This window comes from Nesoenas mayeri, assembly GCF_963082525.1.
Source record: "Nesoenas mayeri genome assembly, chromosome: 8".
NCBI classification, from domain to species: Eukaryota; Metazoa; Chordata; class Aves; order Columbiformes; family Columbidae; genus Nesoenas; species Nesoenas mayeri.
The window spans coordinates 28,220,042-28,234,461 of record NC_137554.1 but is presented as its reverse complement, the minus strand read 5'-3'; the positions used below and the strand labels follow the sequence as shown (position 1 = coordinate 28,234,461).

At 44.9% G+C, this 14,420-nt stretch overlaps 1 protein-coding gene across 7 annotated transcripts; it reads left to right on the top strand.

Annotated features, from left to right (window-relative positions):
* The first annotated feature begins 545 nt into the window (after window positions 1–545).
* LOC308043112 (uncharacterized protein) lies at window positions 546–9,386 on the top strand. Of its 7 annotated transcripts, none has more exons than XM_080349007.1 (5): window positions 602–925; window positions 2,175–2,361; window positions 3,281–3,354; window positions 5,942–6,018; window positions 7,497–9,386. In XM_080349007.1, the coding sequence occupies exon 5, from the start codon at window positions 7,610–7,612 to the stop codon at window positions 8,774–8,776; it is 1,167 nt and encodes a 388-aa protein (XP_080205133.1). In that variant the 5' UTR covers window positions 602–925; window positions 2,175–2,361; window positions 3,281–3,354; window positions 5,942–6,018; window positions 7,497–7,609; the 3' UTR covers window positions 8,777–9,386. The 7 variants fall into 7 exon arrangements, with proteins under 7 accessions (XP_080205134.1, XP_080205133.1, XP_080205132.1 ...); XM_080349006.1 differs by having other exon boundaries at window positions 1,471–2,361; XM_080349005.1 differs by having other exon boundaries at window positions 1,423–2,361.
* The last annotated feature ends 5,034 nt before the right edge of the window (window positions 9,387–14,420 follow it).

The following is a 14,420-nucleotide window of genomic DNA, read 5'->3' as shown; positions in this document are numbered from 1 at the left end:
CACTGAGGGTGTGACAGGGGCTGGTCTCTGGTTTGGGTGTCACTGGGGGTGTGACAGGGGCTGGTCTCTGGTTTGGGTGTCACTGGGGTGTGACAGGGGCTGGTCTCTGGTTTGGGTGTCACTGAGGTGTGACAGGGGCTGGTCTCTGGTCTGTGTGTCACTGGGGTGTGACAGGGGCTGGCCTTGCTCTGTGTGTCACTGGGGGTGTAACGGGACTGCCATTGCTCTCTGTGTCACTGCGGTGTGACTAGGTCCACCCTCCCGCTCTGCCAGTCGCCGAGGCTTTGAGCACCAACAAACCGCCCCAGCTGATGACGCAGGCGCTGCCCTACCGCCGAGCTGCGGCCGCCGATTGGCGGCAGGAGCTGTCCGTCAGGAAGGGGCGGGGCTATCGTGCGTCATCAGCCGGGGCAGTGTGTGTCCCCCCTCCCCGCGGCGGTCCCGGCGCAGCATGGCGGCAGCCGGCGGGGCTGGGCCCTGAGCGCCGCTGCCCTCGCCCGGCGCGGGGGGAACGCGGCGGCCGCCACTGCTCCGCTTGCGGGGCCGGGACCGCCGCGGGGGGCAGCCCACGGCCCGGCCCCGCCGTTCACGGTGAGGGGGTGCGGGCGGCGGGGAGGGCTGGGCCGCGGACGGTGTGAGCTCCCTCATGGCCATCGCCCTTCTGCCCTGGGAGGAGAGAGGGGCGAAGGGGCTGGGGAGCTCCCCTCAGGGGGCTCTGTGGTGTCTCGGGTGTCGTGCCGTGTTTCAGTCAGAACCGCTCACTCGGTTTCCTTTTTAATCAAAAACTTGTTTTCCTGGGGCACCTCTAAAAACATCCCACTGACACCTAATGAGGTACTCCAGTAAATATCCTTTATGCTGAATGGTTATTTACACCGATTATCAACCGCTTTTCTGACTCAACCGAGAGTTACAATAAAAACAAGTAAGTACAGACCAAGGGTTATTGAGATAACTGTTAGCAGTTATGAGTTTCTCCTCTGACAAGCTCATGTGTGTGTTCTGTGGCTTTTCAGAACTGAGCACCTATAAGGTATATGTGCATTTAACAGATACATGTCTAAAACCATGGCCAGTCTTTGCAGGAAGCAATAGGGATTGGATGTTCTTGCATACGCACCTGTCCTGTACCGTAAGGGTCAAGTTGTTGCTTTGCAGACTCCTTGCACATTCAGCACTGGAATTGAGTGGTCAGAGTTGGGCTGGGGGTGTTTGCAAAATCACACAGTAGTTTTGCATAGAAATTTGCTGTCCATCTGGATCAAAATGTTTAAAGGAAAACGAAAGTTTGAGAAACTAAATCACGTCAGAAAATTATTACTCAAGTAGCCTGCTTCATGCAGTCCTTGCTTAGTTTCTTTCTTCCTGTTAATTGTTCCACGTTCTTCACAGCTTGACTCTAGATTTTGTAACCATGGTTAGGACTTGTTTTCTCAATGCGTTCTTTCTTCCAAATGCGTTGTTTGTGAGATGGCAGTTGACTGGGACCCAAAGACCTTGAAGATCCTGGCAAGCCTCACAGGAAAAAGCATGTTACACTAACAGGCTGGAGCTGGCTAGAGGCAGTGGAATGATTCCCTGCTCCAGGTGATCTGAGAGAGAACAGCATCAGAGATCCTGAACTCTGTTTTGATCGCTGTCTCAGCAGGCTGCTGCTGGAGTGTTGGCTGCTCGCTCTCCCTCGCTGTGGCTGTAGCTGGAGCGTGGGGTGCAATAAGCTCTGGTGGTGGTCTTGCAAAATTCAATATCTCTAACTGCAAACAGCTGTTGTTAGACTTTCACCAGGGTTCAGTGTGCTAAAGACGGCCCATTCTTCCCCTGCGGAGTTAAAAGTCCAAGCTTCAACCAAATATCAGTTAAGTCGTGTTGAATTTAGCTCCTACTTAGAAGAAAACTACTTGTTTTTTTTGTTGTTGTTTTATGTAAAAGATTCTGAAGCTCTTGGGTATTTAAAGTGTTTGTGACAGTCCTAAAACAAAGCTGGGGGAGAAACATATGTGGTCAGTAAAAATTCAAATTTGATGGGATGTGATTTTTAAACCCTTCATAAAATATTTTAAACTCCCATTGAGGGAGCTTAAAACTTCAACTCTTTCATAGGGGGAGTGGTGACTTGATCAGCCAGTGCCGTTCAGACTAATAACAAAAGACCATGCTATGGTTTATTTAAACAGGAATGCCACCTCGTAAAGAGAAATTAAAACCACAAAGTCTAAGCTTTGCCTTTGATAGAAGAGGAAGGTACTAGGAAAAGCTGATTTAAAAAAAAGAAAGGCACTTAAAAATGGTCTCCAAAGGAAAAGGATTTTGCACAAACTTATGCCAGTGAAATGGAGCTGCTCAGAGTTCAATGGATGGCAAGTAAGTTTGCACTTTTTAGAAAATTGGACAGAAACATGAGTGTAGAGTCTAATCCTTAAAATAATAATAAATTAAAAATTACTCCAAAGCGGATCTAACAATAGATTACAGATACTGATCTGACAGACTCTTCACACTTAAAACACAAAATTGAGGTAGCGTAAAGAAAAAGACAGATTTGGGATCTGTGTATGTGTGTTTGGAATATAAATGTAGGATGAGTACAAAGCACCAATGATGTAATTTTAATAGGGATCACATACTGTAAAAGATAGGTGTTTCACTTATTTTTTTGCTTCCTTCCGCTTGAGGATTGCAACCTGGTTTTTTTGTGTGCTGGAATAAATCATCAAGGCTGATGGGAAAGGCTCAGAATGCAGAATTTAATGAAATCATGTGTTCATAAATACAACAGATGAAATAGCAGGCAGACTACATTCTAAATACCTTGGTATTAGGAGGAAAAATTAAAATATCTGGAACTTGATAGAGCTAAGTACATTTGCCTGAAGACTAATGTACATGAGGCAAGACCACCAAAATTCATTTTTTATTTTAGGTTAAAAGGGAAACATTAGTAAAGTGGCCTGTTCTTCATTACTGAAAGCAAGAGGCTGGTTTTGGATCTGTGCTCATGAATTTTATGACTGTGTTGACACTTTTGTCAGTCTTAAGTGTTGGGGTGTGTACATACTGGTTTTATTACCTTGCCATAGGAGCCCTTTTCTGTCTCATCTTGCATCAACAACAGAAGACATGATGCACTGAATAGAGTTGCCCTGAGTCCTTGATCTAGCCCAGGAGACACCATTTGGAGTGTTCTGCATTATTTATTACTACTAAAGTCTTTTCAATTAAACCGATGTCTTAAATGCTAACTTTGCCTGGCAGATAATGAAATTTTTGTTTCTTTTCCAAGGAAGCGGACATGAAAGAAGTCAACCATGGGAGGTCCCAGGACTTCGCACTGCCTGTCTCCACAATTGCTAACAAGTAAGCACTGTATGGTGGATTTGATTTCTGTTAAAAATGGTTGTCGCACAGGTGAAGAACACTCAGGTGGTTCCAGAGAAGCCTCAGAAAGGGTGGGCTGCAAAGCCAGTCTGCAGCTGGAGGAAGATTACTCGTCACCTTCTAGTCTGGGTGCATCCTGCTAGATCTTCAGTCCGACAAAAAATCCATCTAGAACTGCAGCGCACTGAAGAGGAGACCTTTGAAACTTCCTACCAGAAGCACAATTCAACCAACCCCAAAACTCTGACCTGCAGTGTGAAGATGAATGTTCAGAATGCTTTTCCCCCGAACACTCTGAGTAACCTCAAGAGAGGATAACTGAGGATCATGAAAGCATCGTCCCTATTGATGCTTTTGAGGATGAGGAGGATCTGGAACCCACCTCTGCAGATACTTTGATCATTTCTTACACAATCCCTGTGAGGAACACCATTGTTTGCTGACATGAGGCCATTCCTTTGCAACTGCAGGAGGAAATACTGCTGTTGTATCAGGTTGAAGTCTACAGAGATGTGCAGCTGGTGGATATGATCAGGACTAGCTGGACTTATCTGGGCATCTCCACTTCTAAGGTTGACATGTTAAATTTAGAGCTTTCATGCACATGTGATCTCCAAGTTACAATGTTGTTGTCTGTATTATCACCACCCTCTAGGCTGGTTTTGCGGGAGTGTCACTGGCCAGAATGACTAATTCTTCTTTCCATACATCCTCTCATGTTTTAATGCATTAGTTGTAATAAACCATGATTTGGATTTTTAGAAAATGGCCATTTATCACCTGCACCCCACACAGGTGTGCTTGGCTATGGAGATAGTGGTGCTGAATGTGCTTATATGTCACTGGAGTCTTCCTGACGAGAACTGATGAACCCAGGGGAGGGTTGTGTCCTTGTCCTTCAGAAGGGAGGTGGAAGGGGTAGGTGATTTGTGTGCCTTGGGGCTAGGTGGAAGGAAACCTTTACCCTGCCCAGCTACTGCAGTGCAGTAAGAAACATTTAATAATTTTATATTCAGAAAAACTATAATAAAAATAATGAAAATGATCTGAGGTTTTTTTCCTAGTTTGTGAGAGTTGGAATGATGGTTCTTTCTCTGCAAGGTTCACCGTCCTAAGCAGCATGTGGTTTTCTCATGGATTCAAGGACTGTTGTTAAAGGAATGTTGCTAATTTATTTTTTAACTGCCTCATCTGAGGAAGCTGAACTGCCACTTACTGTGCTCTCGAAAGTGGCTTGCTTTTCTGTGTGAAATGAGTTGGTACATTTATTTTCCTCACCCTCAGCTCCCAGCAGAGTAGTTTCTGGTTTCATGTTCATTTTTAGAGATCTGTGAGATCACCAAAAAGCAGAACATTGGACATTTTTATATACTACATTTGCATATTTTGCTAGTAATGCACACTCTTGTTCATTTTTAATTTCAGTTCTGCATTTGGTGTTAATTGCAGAAGCCCATTTGCAAAAGTGAGAGTTTTGTTTAGCTGTCCGGTGTGCAGTGCGCTGCAGCGTTACGCGCAGGAGCAACCTCTGCAAGATTGCTCAGTGATGTTGGAAAGTAGTTTTGACTGTGGAAAGCACAGGACTGGTCTGTGTGATAATGAAGGGACAAATGCAGAGCGCCAAGGGGACCGAGTCACTGGTTGAACAGAAGCTGTTGGGAGTTTCCCATCAGTGCTGCTGCAGGGATTGCACCTTGGATGGCCTGTGTTGAGCAGTTATTTTAATCATGGGGATGTAAAAATGGACATGTGGGAGTGAAATGGGCTGGCAGGGAGTATGAACAGGAGGGAGAGCTGCAGAGCCATACAAGAATGAGACGAGTTTCAGAAATTGTGAGAATTTCTGCTCCATATTGGTGGGTTATCAGCTGATAAAGGCATGGAAGGGAGGAGCCTGAGAACACCTACAGACTCTGTACTGTGGTTTTGAAAAAGGCAAATAGGATACTCAGATGTATCGGGCAAAGGACTTCCACTAGGAAATAGTGATGCTGTGAAATGCCCTGGAGAGACTTGGCTAAGATCATTGAGAGGTTCTGGGCACTTGGGGTGAAGAAATATTAAAGTTGGAAGTGAAGCACGGAAGTCAGGGACATGGATCGAGTCTTCCTGATGAGCAAAGCCTGAAAGCGACTCCAATCACTGCCAAACTTCCATGGGAAGATGCACATTTATTGCTATTTAGGGAAGAAAAAATGAATCCCCCCTCATGAATTGCTGCAGGGCAGCGCTTGACCCCACGGGATGTCTCCCCAATTCCCTGCTCAGTGTTGCCGGAGCGGGGGCTGGTTTTGGGGGGTGGTTTTCACCAGGTCCCTCCCTGCTGCTGGCACTGCCAGCCACTGTGGGCCCGGCCATTGTGCTGCCTGCGATTGCGCCGAGGAGAAAAAAACCCTTAATTCCTTTTTATTTATTATTTTTATTTATTCTTTTTAACTTTACCGCGGGATTTCAATACTCCCCCACCCCTGTGGAAACCAGACAGGCCTTTGTCCATGAGTTTTAAACCAAGCAAGACCAGCCACCCTTGAAAAGTCTTTTGGTTTTGTTGTTTCTTTTTCTGCAGCCAAGGCACTCGCAGATGAGTTACACGGGTTGGGAGGTGGTGCTGTGCTGCTGGAGGTGCTCAGCCCCTTGTAGGAGGTAAGGAAAAGTTCCTGTTCTTCTTATTAAATCAGTGGCAATGGTCAAAGTTGCAGGGAGGGGGGTGTGATGGCTTGAGCCATTTTGTTCCAGGCAGTGAGTAATGAAGGCGACTAATTCAGCTTGTTTTCTGTTTCACAGTAAAAGAAAGCACAGCGTGTGTCTTGAATGAAGCTGGGCTTTTTGAGATGTGAATAAGACCTTTCACTTAATGCGTGTTGCTATAGTGCCTTTATAACTACTTAAACTTACTGAAACTAAATAGACAAGCTTTATATTTATGTACACATGTAAATGCAGAAATGTATCCACTTTTACATACATGTTTGTATAGATATACGTGCTCATATTCCCAGAAGTCTTACCCAAACAAAACCAGTCGAAGCGAAGAAACAGTGGGGGTAAAGACAATACGGAAAAAGTGGGTGTGAAGGAGAAGGTGGGGATCGGAGGAGCAGCCAAAGTATCCGTCAGGATGCGAAGAACACACTTTGTGAGGTTAGAGTAGCAAGTCTAAACCTGAATGTAAGTTTAAACCAAGTGGGTGAAAGCTCCTTGTGGAGCTGTTACCAACAAACGCTGCTGAGACAAATCTAGAAAAGCTTTCGCGAATCCACGCTTTGGTAGAGCATAAACGAAAGCATCTTCTTCACATGAAAGTTTGTGTCTCAGGTATTTCTGACCAAGCGCTCATATTTTCTGCTAGTGAGGCTGGTCTGCAAATGGAGTTTACCCAGCTAATTTTAAGCTGTTTCAGTGTACCAGCTCTGGAGGGAAGTACAAAGTGTGCTTTGAAGCCTGGGAGGTTGATTAGTAAGCTTTCTGGACAGCTCTTTTATCCCTTTCCTTGCATATATCTTCTTTGCATGGTGCTAGCTGGTGGTGGCACAGGGACCCCAAATATCCTGACAATTACAATAATGCTGGTCAGGATGGGAGGCTAAAGGTGCTCTCGAGCTTTCCAGACCTCCCCTCCAGACATTGCTTTTGGTTTTGGTTGTTTGATGCAGTTTCTGGGTCTCATTGTGTTACCTATCTAGTTTCTGAACTAAAACACCTTGTGACTGCTGCTGCTAGTTTGTATTTAGCAAGGTAAAAACAAGGATTGAACATGAATCTTTGGAAAAAGACCTGTGGTGGGAGCAGCTGTGGTGTAGGACTTCACCTCAAGTGTTTGCACCCCAGAGTTATGAAGGTTTCTTTTCTGTAGGTGAATTTAAAATGGAAATTGTTTATCAATTTATATTTGTAGCGAAGGCTGGATTATGGTAGAGGATTTAACTTCTTTAAATGTAGTCTGTTTTGTATGCTGAAGGCATATTTTCTAGATACATAATAGTAGATGATTCTATTTCTCTTACTGAATAACTAGTAATCTGTCCCATTCTTTTAATCAGGAAAAAATCTTGCCTGTCATAACTTTGTCTTCTGTTAATATCAGAAGAAAACACTGATGAAATAGATATTTTATTTTCCAGGGAGGACCATGAAGAGAGCTGAGAATGAGATGGACTTTACCAGGAAAGACCTGAAGCTCTTGGTATACACATCATCGATGAGCTGCAGATGAGCACAGCGTGTGCCTCAGAGGATGGATGCAAATGTGGACTGGGACTCTGAGAATAACATTTGTTACACAGGTGAAAAGCGTTCACATTGTTCCAGAAAGACCACTAAGCTGGTGGGCCACACGTCTAGCCTCCAGAAGGAGGTAGACATGAATTACTCGCAGACATGCAGTCCTTGGTGTAACTCTGCTGGACCTTCAGGTAAGCAGGAGCTTCCTGCAGAGTTGCATTGGGAAGACAAAGAAACCACTGAGATCTATTACCAGAAACAAGGCGAGAGTACAGCTGAGATATTTCCCCCCACCAGTACCAACTTTGACCTTCAGCGTGAAGATAAAAATTTACAGCGATGTTCCTCTGAGCAGCCCAAGAAACCACGGAGAAGACCACGTGATGATAATGAAAACACTGTTCTCGCAGCTGTTTTTGGTGAAGACCGGGAGCCCATCTCTGGGGAAGCTTTGTCATATCGGTGCAAGAAGTGTAGTTCTTCTTTCCAGGGTATAAGCGAGCTGCAGGAACATAAGCGAACCCACCTCGTGGAAAACTCATACCGATGTCCCATCTGTGCCAAAGAGTTCTTCCGTGCGGCAAATTTGCGAATGCACAAGCTCATTCATTCCAGCGACAGGCCACACAAATGTCCAGAGTGTGACAAGGGTTTCATTCGCACAGCTGATGTCTGGAGGCACCTGCGCAATGTGCACAAGATCGAGCGTTCCATGGTGATCTTGGGAAATGGCATGGCCAGGAACCCGTGGTCGGTAGTGCACCGTAACCAGCACACCGTTGAGTACGCTGACCAGCCTTGTGCAGAAAACCAAAAATCTGAGGAAGACGACTATAAACCTTATGCTTGTCCAACGTGTGGCAAAGGGTTTGAGAAGCCTAACCTGCTTTCCAAACACAAGGTGATCCACCGGCAAGACAAGCCCTATAAGTGTCAGGAATGTGGCATGGCGTTTGTCCAGCTGCTCAGGCTGAAAAGACACCAGCAGACTCACTCTGGGGAACGTCCTTTCTACTGTGAGGAGTGCGGAGGGACCTTCACCCGGCTGGCATCGCTCCAGCGCCATCACCGTATCCACACTGGAGAGAAGCCCTACTCTTGCAGTTACTGCGGTCATTGCTTCACTGAGTCAGGTACCCTAAGGAGGCACGAACGCACTCACAAGTTGGACAAATCTTAATTTTGAAGCTTACTCATGATTGTGGTGTCCTTGGTTGCTTCTTACCTGAACGAGTGCTGCTCGGTTGGGCTGGAGAAGGCATCGCATGTGCTCTGCCCAGTCCAGACCTGCTTCCCAGCAGCGGCTATCAGGGAACACGGCATCACGAGGATCTCTGGAACTTGTAGAGATGGCACTTGCTGGCATTAAACTGGCTTTGTATAAAAAAATAACCTAATTACCACTGAGTAATGAAATGAGAGGCTTGTAAAGACTGAAATCACTCACATGTGCTAGCGCTGTCTCGGTTTGCTGAACTGATGATGCATCAGCTTGAGCTTTTTGCAAGGACGCACGGGCTATGAGACTTTCCTCTGCAGTCTTGGTCACTGGATAAATTGGCCCTGCCCTCTTGAGTCTGATGGCTCTTTGGCACTGGCTTTGGAGATCCTGTTGTTGCAGGTCTTTGCTAAATCAGAACAATCCAGAGTTGCCCCTCTATCCCTTCTCTCCTTGCTTTCTGATGAGTTTTTCTTTCCTTTTTGTTTTTTCTTTTTTTTAATTTGGAGGGGAAGTGTCATGTTGGTTATTTAAAAAAAAAAATCACAAAAGAGCTCCTCAATAAACTCAACAGTTACCAGCTGTATTTCATAAACGTTTCTATCCAAGGGAGTACTGATCCCTTATGCACTTTGGCATGATTAGCTGATTGTCTGTTAATAATGGAAAGAGTTTTATTTTCGCTATGATGGTGCGTGTTCTTGGGGTGAGAGATTTGAATACACTTTTGTCTCTGATGGAACCATGTACTCTAAATCTCTCTGAGTATTACAGTAGTACATATTTAAGAACACAAAATTCAAAGAGTAGTATAAAGACCCAATTTAAGCCACGTTTGCTACTCATTGCACAGGATTCATCTTCATTTAAATGTTTTATCAAATAAGGAAACTTCTGATAAAAAAACGTGTTCTGTAGTGTGTCTGAGTACTACCCAAAGCGTCCGCTAGACTTTTCACTTTGATTTAGACTCAAATGGTGAGCAAAAAATAAAATCCTTAGAAACGAGCCCTGCATACTCAAGTGGGTCCTGCTAAATACGCCAAGGCTGTGACTTCCAAAGGGGTATGTATCACCTCAGTTATGTCAGTGGGGTTCTTTAACTTTGAAACTTAATAATGACACTTAATGTACTGTTAACTACTGTGGCAGACATATCCAGTTTGTCCTTAAGCTGCAGCCCTAATTTCCTTTCTGTGTCAGAAAGCTTTGCTGCCTTTCCCCTGCCAGCTGCCATAATTTCACTAATTTCTTTCTAATGCGTTCTGCCGTTTAACAGGAAGTTATGCAGCAGGGTGAAAGTAAACCTTTGGGATAATGTACCTTTACATTTGCTACCAGGCTATTTAAGGTAAAGCACAGATTATGCCATTTGTTTGCATATTTCATAGAGAGAAAAAAATATGACTGTTACGTTCCCCTGGATTTCTGCGCAGCTATGAAGTCCAAGCTCTGTGTCTCAGAACTTGGGCTGAATGTGATGTCGTTTGTGGGTGATGGCAGCTCAGCACCTTTCACAGCAGCTGGGCACGTGTTTCACAGTTGTAGATACTGTGGTGTTTGCTTGGAGGTCCTTGGCTCAGATCAAGCTGAACTGCTGTCCGCAGCAACACTTCGGCTTGATTTTGAATGGGAGACTAATTATCCTGGCGTCATTAATGGGCTGTTCTAATTTCATCCTTCGAAAAAGTTTTCAGATGAGGGAACTGGTTGGCATCCCACTTCTTAGGGATGTGTTATATTATCTCTGAAATTATGTACTTTTGTTATGCAGATATCTCTGCTGGGAGGGTTCTGGACCCTTCACCACAGCTGTGAGTGAGACTTCTCCAAACTCCCCTCTGCAGGTAATTTCAGTGTGGTTTTAGGTTTCTGAAGGGCTTTTGATGGGGCCCTTTAGCAAAGGGTTGGTCTTATCTGAGGGCTGTTTTGCCTCTAAAAGAGGAAAGATCTTCGCATGGAAAAAATTCTTTCTGAAAGGAGATGGTAGGTAAATTATAAAATCACAGAATGGTTTGGGTTGGAAGGGACCTTAAAGATCATCTAGTTCAACCCCCCTGGTATGGGCAGGGACACCTTCCACTAGACCAGGTTGCTCAGAGGCCCCATCCAGCTTGGCCTCAAACATTTCCAGGGATGGGGCACCTACCACCTCTCTGGGCAACCTGTGCCAGGGCTTCAGCATACTTGTGGTGAAGCAACGATCTTCAAGAGAGGTCTGTGGGGACCGTGCTGTTCAACACAGTCTGAAATGACCTGGAGAGACAGCAGATAGCAAGGTGACAAAGCTGTTCCAGAAGCTATCATGCATTAATTTTTCACCCTCATCTTCTACATGTTGAAGCTGTCAGCTACAGTCTCACTTTTTCAGCATCCTGCTTCTACCCCAGGTCTGCGGTGCTCTTGCTGTTAGGGGGTTTTGATATCCAATTAAACTGCAGCACTATGCACGCCTTTATGTTGTGTGACTGTTCTACTTAGACAGTTGTGGTAATTGGGAACATCTAGTTATTCTGCTTTTTGGTGTTAGCACTTGGTGGAATTTGTAGCTGTAAGAGCATAATGGTAAAAGTGTTTTGAACAAAGATCTGTTTAATGGGAAGAGTAAATGGTTGGTGAAATGAAAACTACTAGGCTTAACTAAAAGGTTATTAAAAAGATATTTGCCTGGAAGGTTGACTTGCATATAAAGTGCTTGGATGTGTGAAAGGAGTAATTAGATATGTGACGGTTTCCAGGAAAAGCATGTTGAACCCTCTTCAAAGAAACTACCACTAACTCCTGGGCAAACTATGGGAAATCCCTTGGACCTTAATTTAACCCAGAGATTGTCACTCCCGCACTTTACCTTTTTGCTATAAACGTTTGGAAATCTCTCCCAGGCCTTGATGCTCTCCTGGTGTCAGTCTGAGTTGCTGATAGCCTACAACAGACATGGCCAATCATGGTTGAAACAGAAAGGGAGATACTGAGCAAATATACCTGCTGTACAGCGTAGCTTCCTTAGAGAGGTTCTGAAGTGTGTGGTTTCAGCAGAAGTCATTTTTCTTTTTTCAGAGTAGCCGGTGTATGTCAGCTCACTCACATCTGTGGAGGCCATGGAAGAAGCTGTTCTCGTTGATGCTGTGCAGAGGACTCACTCACGGGCCCTCATTGCCTGGGCCTTACAGGAGGCACTTGGACACAGGCACAGGGCTGGAGCACTGAGCTAGGCAGGGGATCCCGATTGTGTGAGTGCTTTTGATCACTGGATAGTGTTTGTGAACAGTGAAATATAGAAATATCCTTTGCTCTTTGCTAAATTTCTTGTCCTCTCACTATAAAGCTTCTACCCAACTCATTTCCATCACAGGAAAATTATCTCAAGACTAAGAAGTTAGAACAGCTGCAGTGCTGCAGACTCCCAGCCCTCACTGGCCTGGCATCACCGGCCAGTCCTTGGCAGCTGTGGTACTGTTTTCTTACTTTGTTAACAAAAGTGTTGCATGGTAAATATCCCCGTGCTTGTGGAGTGTGGAGGTAGCACCTTGCACAAAGGAAAAGCTACTCTTGTACAGTCTCTTTGCTCCTCTGCATACCATCATCCTTCTCTGACACTGTTGACCTTCTCGCAGCATGGAGGAGTCTGAAGCTGCAGTCTTTGATGTAAACAGGGAGCACTAAGCAATCCATCATGTGTCGATCTGAGCAAAGGACATTGAAATCTCTGGGGTGGGCAGCTTTTATTTTATGTGAGGCTTCACCATGTGATGATCTCCCTCTGATCTTGTAAAGTTCCTGTTGGTAGAAGGAGCCCCATTGAGGTTTTCCTTCTAGACTGGAAACGAACAGTGGCTGAGGTCTCATCTACAATGAATCGTATTTCACTAGGTTAACATACTGGAAGTAGAAAGGAATAATGTTTTAATTTTGGTGATCCCAGCTGTGTCTGATGCTTTGAGAACTTACAGAATTGTGGGCCTATGCAAGGCTGGAGTCATCTTGAAAAAGCAACCACTGAAGGAGAGCTAGGACCAGAGTGCAGCCCACCTTAGGGCCATGGTTTAGAGGTGGACTTGACAGTGTTAGGTTAACAGTTGGACTCAGTGATCCTAAAGGTCTTTTCCAGCCAAAGTGATTCTGTGATTCTAAACTCACTGCAGGATGCCTGTGCTGCTGAAGTGCCCTCCTGCTATGTGGAAATGTCATTTTCTAGAGGAGGGTGCGCTCAGATGAATATGCTGGTAATGGCTTTCCTGTTGTTTATCTGCTAGAAGAAAGCATCAGAGCTATCAATTCCTTTTCTCATTAAGGGTTTTATCTTAATTGTTGCTTAGGGCTTCAAGCCTGAAAGCAGGAATAGTTATTTGTTCTGAGCAGATCTGTTTCCATACAAGCTACCAGCACACACTTTGTTGGCTCTTCAGGAACAGGTCCCTGGGTTCAAGCCACACACAGATGACAGGATGGTATCCTAGCCACCAACTTGTCATTTAACACCTATTCCTGGTAACTACCAGGCACATCTTAAAAAGAAACATCTCCCTTGATGTAAGGATGTTCTTTGTTGACTGTGGTGAGTTTTACCATGAAAGAATCAGCCTGTTTTGCTGGCCCACTGGCACAGCCTCTGTTTTTCTGCTTGAAAGAGGTTGTGCTGATTTTCTTCTTCCTTGATACCTTGACCGTTGTTGCTGCTCCTGCAAATACTGCTGGTGGTGTCAGCAGGGATGGTTTAGTGACTTCTGTGGCTTCTGTTGGATTGCCTGGTGGATTGACAGCGATTTAGAAAGAGCTACTAAAACCTGAGTTGTCAGCAGTTGTTAGAGGATTTGGTCTGAAGGCTTTTGCTTGGTAAGAAATGTGAGTGATGGATGACATGTTTTCATTGCTTGGTGAAGGGAATTGGGAGAAGTGACAATACAGCATTCGATTTCCCAGAACCCAAGATTAAAGTGGGACCTAACTGACCTTCCTCATGGGACCTCTTGGGAAGATTGCTAGTATGTATGTCTTAGTACTCACATTTAAGAAGCTCTTGGACCAGTTGTTAGCTAGATTGTGAATTTATACCTTACTTATGAGCAAAGAAGATGAACTCACTTGTAGAAGTCTGGCTGTACAAAATGGTTTGCCCCAGGATACTGAGAAAAAAAAAAAACAAAACAAAACAGGAAACATTGACTTCTGCGTTGAGGAAAGTCTGTATTCTGTAATGTGGTTCCATGCAACCCCATGGAAGTGTTTTTGCTGGGTGAAAGCTGACCTTGCCAGAAAGCACAGCTGTGTTTGGGGCACCGTGGCAGAATCTGGGCACTTACACCCCACTGCCTCAGCCACTGGCACCAAACCCAGCGGACTAGGGATGTTTTTCACGTCGTGCTATGGGAGGTGCTTCCTTATCAGAGAGCTGCGAGATTGGCGGCCTGTGTATTCACTTGAGATGTAACAGCAGCTTTAAAATAGCTCCAGGACACGGGAGTACATGTAAACACAAAGGGTATCCCAAATTTTCACTACATTATTTCCTTTTCTGTTTGTGTACTATGGCACAGCATCCAGTTTGTAATGATCAGTCAGTAATCAGTGCAAGAGTGAAAAATAAAGCTTTAATAGTTTCCCCATA

Excerpts from the sequence above, each read along its gene's own strand:
- LOC308043112 (XM_080349008.1), top strand. The coding sequence starts at position 7,610 with ATGGATGCAAATGTGGACTGGGACTCTGAGAATAACATTTGTTACACA.